The sequence below is a fragment of the Montipora foliosa genome, chromosome 5 (genome assembly GCF_036669935.1).
Source record: "Montipora foliosa isolate CH-2021 chromosome 5, ASM3666993v2, whole genome shotgun sequence".
In the NCBI taxonomy this organism is placed as follows: domain Eukaryota; kingdom Metazoa; phylum Cnidaria; class Anthozoa; order Scleractinia; family Acroporidae; genus Montipora; species Montipora foliosa.
Genome location: NC_090873.1, coordinates 38,812,215 through 38,817,214, shown reverse-complemented (window position 1 = coordinate 38,817,214; position 5,000 = coordinate 38,812,215). Strand labels below are relative to the sequence as shown.

General features: G+C 39.7%; 2 protein-coding genes across 4 annotated transcripts in view; one reads left to right on the top strand and one right to left on the bottom strand.

Annotated features, from left to right (window-relative positions):
* Nucleotides 1-2,153, bottom strand: part of LOC138004115 (uncharacterized) — a 24,038-nt gene extending 21,885 nt beyond the window's left edge. Inside the window, exons 1-2 of one of the 3 annotated variants that reach the window (XM_068850538.1) lie at nt 2,092-2,153; nt 1,111-1,185 (exon numbers count right to left, since the gene is read on the bottom strand). In XM_068850538.1, the coding sequence (XP_068706639.1) occupies nt 1,111-1,167 (57 nt within the window). In that variant the 5' untranslated portion in view covers nt 1,168-1,185; nt 2,092-2,153. Of the gene's footprint in view, nt 1-1,110; nt 1,520-2,091 lie in introns of those variants that run through there. The other 2 variants (XM_068850540.1, XM_068850539.1) reach the window with 2 other exon arrangements.
* The window catches only part of LOC138004092 (uncharacterized), an 888,878-nt gene that overhangs the window by 597,379 nt on the left and 286,499 nt on the right, over nt 1-5,000 (top strand). The gene's annotated exons all lie outside the window — the stretch shown is intronic.

The following is a 5,000-nucleotide window of genomic DNA, read 5'->3' as shown; positions in this document are numbered from 1 at the left end:
TTGCGGATAAAATGGATCGTAAAGATCGGTTAAAGTGAATTACGGTACGCACAAACAACTTTCTCTCAAGTATTATTATCACTTTGCAACTCGATCGTATCCCATGGCTGCACGACCAATCAGAGAAGACATCGAATTGTGATACACAAACCACTAGTCCTTAGAGACAGGCTAAGAACTCTCCTGAATAGTTACATACCCAAATTGCAACTTTCAGTCAACAATCGATTGTGTCAATACATTTAGAAAAGATTATGTTAAATTTCCTTCAATAGATGGTGGACTTCTAACCGGTCTATTTAGACAGGAAGATAATATCCAGCTAATAGTTTGTACACATTCTAGATCACGCACGCTCGAGAATTTATTTTTCAAACACATCTTCTGATCTGTAAAATCATTATGGATTATTTGCTTTCATCCAGGTCAAAATTCGTGAACATAGTCACATGTACACATAAAATGATATTAGAATATTCCGAAGGAAGAACATGTTGATTCCATCATAGAATCTGATAGGTTTAAGATGTTATCTCGTGACTAAATTTAATCTGATATTTACTGCCTCCTTACAAACTCTGAGGCACTCAAGAAATTCTAGTCAGTCTATTTACACAGGAATTTAAGCTAATAGTTTGTGCATATTCTAGATCACGCACGCCCGATAATTATTTTTTTAAAGACATCTTCTGAGATCTGTAAATCATTATGGATTCTTTTTCTTCATCCAGTTCAAAATTCGTGAACGTATTCATATGTATACTTAAAGGAACATTAAAATACTCGGAAGGTACAACATGTTGATTCCATCAAAGAATCTGAAACGCTTAAGATGTTATCTCAGGACTAAAGTTGAATCTGGTTTGAAGTATATTGGGATGCTAATACTTAACAATCTCCTTGCAAACACAGAGTCAGTCAAGACCTTTTAACTTTCCCTAATTTACAATTTCACAAGGCTCTGGTGACCGATAATGGAACGAATAATAAATTATTAATAAAGTACTCTATTATGCCTCAGTCATTTTATGGGTTTTTTTTTCAAATTCCAGAAATCTTAGTCCGTAAAACCGGCGACTGGGCATTTCCAGAACATTCGCAACAACATACTTTCGTAAGACAGAGCAACTTTAACTTCTTGTTCATAGTCCTTCTTGGCAACAACATTACCCATCTTTGGAGCGACTGCCGAATAAATGCCTTAGTTTAAATCAATTTATATCCGTCAGTTTGTTTCCCCTCGCAGATATTAAAATAAAGAGTCTCACAAAAAAATAATTAAAGTATTTACAACCCATATATGGGTTAATCAAGTAGTTACAAGAAACCTACAGTATCAACTTATTTCTGTTTTGGACGTCTTAGCGGGTATTACTGCTTCAAGAAACGAAGGCCTTCTGCTAGCTCCCTTAAAGGAAGATTACGCAAGGACGACGACGACGGTTACGAGAACGCCACAAAACAATACCTCTAATGAGGTAACACAGAAGCTCTGAACGCCCTGCACGAGCGCTTTTCATGTTAGTACATTTCTTTGCCTTCCTCGTCCCGACAACGCCGTGAATTGACCAAATTCAGGTTGTGAGGAGGACGTGAGAGCATAACGGTACATTTTTCAATTTTCTTGCCAAACAACCACACCGTTCATGTCAATTTTATTCCTGCAATGTTGATACACACTTTCCATTCCGAACGACTTAAGGTTATAACGAAGTTATTACAATAACGATAAATAATATATTTAAGAAGACATTCTCACTGGCGTCATCGTCGTCCTTGCGTAAGCTCCCTAATGTATTTAACACTTAAGGTAGTTTCTCGTCTGATTTTTTGTCCAACTTCCACTGGAATTATCTCCGTAGCAATATGAAGCCGAACTTTTTACATCAACAGATAAACTTGTTTATTGTTACCATTTGTGGCAATAGCTGAATTACAGGTGCACAGCAGCTGTTTCAACCAAAGCAATAATTACATGCATTTATTTTGAAATGGCGTCTTTTACACAGAAGATTCCTTTGGTGATTCGTGATGCTTTCAGACTATCATTGCCTCGTAATTTTTGTAATTTGTGCCAATAGAAATAATTACCTAGCTTGGCGGCTGTCTTTTACTGCCCTCTCTAGTGACAAGGAAAGGAAACTCTGCACGGATCTCCCCGATGGTGTGTCACGCATGCGCGATGTGATATCAATGCAACGTCACTTCCACTCAAGCGTTGAAATTCAATATGGTTATAACGGCTTTTACACCGGTTATTTGTTTAATAATTCTTTCAAAGTTCTGGACGATTTCGAAGAGATCCGTGACGAGGCTTTGTTTCCTTCTTGCCAGAGAGGCCAATTTAGGAAACCATTATCAAGCAGGGTAATAGCTGATATAGTATTAAACAAAAAGCTGGCATTATTACTAGTTTCAGGTATATTTCCTATTTGTCAGACCCAGGAGCGCAAGCAATATATTTTTTTCCTAGCAGTGAATTGCTGCTGTCCACTGTTACTTATTTTACGTTTAATACCTCTGTATGAATTTACAGGTAAAGAACTAGATGTTCGCTTACTTCGTGGCAAAAGCAACTTGCTCACTTGCTGACTTCCAATTATCCCATTTCCAATCAAACACAAAATCTGAAAACGAATTTTGTCGCAGATTTCACTAATTTGAAATCTATTTCAGGAAGCATTTCAAAAGTAAACAGATCCTTGGAGGATGGCTCCGAACTCGTAGTCCAGCTGATCAAGGCAATCAAATTAGCAGATAAGAGCGAATTTGGTTGGTCAACATACAGTCAGCAAGTATTTAAGTGATGGCTTGACTTCTGATACCTACGACAGAAAGCTGATGTTACGGGCTGAGATTAAAGCGGAAAGGGAAGCCAAAGAGAGTCAGACAGAAGAGGAACAAGCTGTTCAGCTCCCAAGCAGCTTTATCATCATCTTCAATCCACACGCACTCGTAATTTTGATGAAAAGCGTAGTCGTTTGGGGCCTTGCTTCAAGATAAGTATTAAGTTTGATTTTCTTGCCTTTACTTAGGACATTCTTTGTTTTTGCTTTCGCTTCGATATGACGTCATTCGACCGACCCATATCCAATGTTTTCCAGAAATTGGGGTTTTAGTCTGTTTGCGTTTGTGTGTTAATTCTTTGGGTAGCGCAGAATGTTTTAAAATATCTGCGGTACGCAGTTTAGCAGATACTTATTTTCTGCGCGTCGCTAAAAGAATTCGTATAACTGTCCTTTAGGGGTATTGGTAATCAACTCTTTTGTGGTATTGTTTTACATATTGGCATATAAATTGTGTCTTCAAGGTGTGAGTTCTTCGGGTCGAAAACTGTATGAACTACACATCGCATTTTTCTTGTTGCTTTACTAATCATTTATTCCGTCCGCTTTATTGTGCTCATGTATGCTTTAGTTTGCGCAGTCATTATTATTTGTCTTATGCCCTCTTTGTTGATCTTCCACTTGAGTCTTTCATGCAAGAAATCTTCTGTTGATCCGAAGAATGCTGGATCGGTTAGATGAGTAGAACATGGTAACGTCCCGAATCAGAGAGTTGAATATAATTTTGATGCGTTTATCGTTTACCTTGGGGCCGAGTTTAATACCGGCTATGGTGATACTACCAGCGTTAAAGGACGCCTGAAAGCTTCTTCCGAATTTTGGGCCTCATCCTTAGCCGCTTCGGATTTTGTCTTAAATGTTATGAATGAAGAGTATAGGCTACCTTTCAGTCAGTTTCCTTCGCGTTGTTTTCTTTGGAATAACATGCCTGCCTGTAAACATCCTGAATTTGTGGCTGAGGTCATAAAAATTATCGGAACTCCTCAGTAATGGGTGTTTTGTTGAGCACAATTTACCGCTGCATTGTGTCAACCGTTTGACTGTGGCAGAGAATAAGAAACTCCGCCTTGTTATTCAACGTTGTCCATTAATGAGTTTCTTGTTCGTTCCTTGTCACAAGTTATTGAGGAGTATCCTTGGCTTTTTTTTCTTGGAATCTCAAATCAGGCTATCACCACGTTGATATTTATCCAGACCACCAAAAGTATTTGGGTTTTTCTCGGCTACTTAACGGTACTCCTATGTATTGTACTTTCTCAGTTCTCCAGTTTGGTTTGAGTACCGCATGTTTTTGTTTCACTAATCTTATGCGTCTTTTGGTTAAGCGATGGAGGTCTATGGGGCATGTAATCTTCGTGTACCTTGATAATGGCTTTGCTAGTCAGCCCGATCGGCTTTCTGCCTTGGCTGCGAGTTCCATTCCACAAAAGTGTTACGTTTCCCGTTGAAATAACTAGCACAAAGGTAGTTAACAACAAAATATTTTAATAAGGTGTCAAAAAGGACTGTAACAAAGTCTTCTGAGCCTTGCGATTGGTGGCGGCTCTGTATCTATGCGATAATTATGGAACATCCCTTGCAGTTGGGCCTATTTGCCGCCTTTTTACCCACCAAATGTGCTATGCAATCCTGCGTTGCTGGAAAAGCTGAGGTTCTGGCTGTGCAATCTCGATCATTTTAACGGTTATTCTATCAGGCCTCTTCCGTCAACGACTACCGTGGTGCTCACCGACGCCAGTAGATTTGTCTTTAAAGGTTTTTCCGCTTGTCTAGGTGATGCTGTTGTCCGTGGGATGTGGACGCCCAAAGAAGCCGCCCAGAGTTCCATGCTTAGTGAGCTCAAAGCTATTCTCCACGTATTGGCTCATACGCAACCCAGCCTCAGTCTAAATGGGTAATTGTTAAGACTAACAGCCAAATCGCCGCCCGCAGTCTCCTTGGCTAGCTCCAAAGGCCATCTTTAGACCCTGGCCCTTGAAATTTTTCACCTGTGCTTAGAGAACGCAGCCTTTTTGGAAGCTCAGTAGATTCCTCGACCTCTTAGCGACAGAGCCGATTTGTTGAGTCGGTTCGTAGATCCAGAGGATTGCGATTGGTCCTTGCATCGTGCTGTTTTTCGTTTGTTAGACGCTCAGTGGGGCTTCACACAATTGA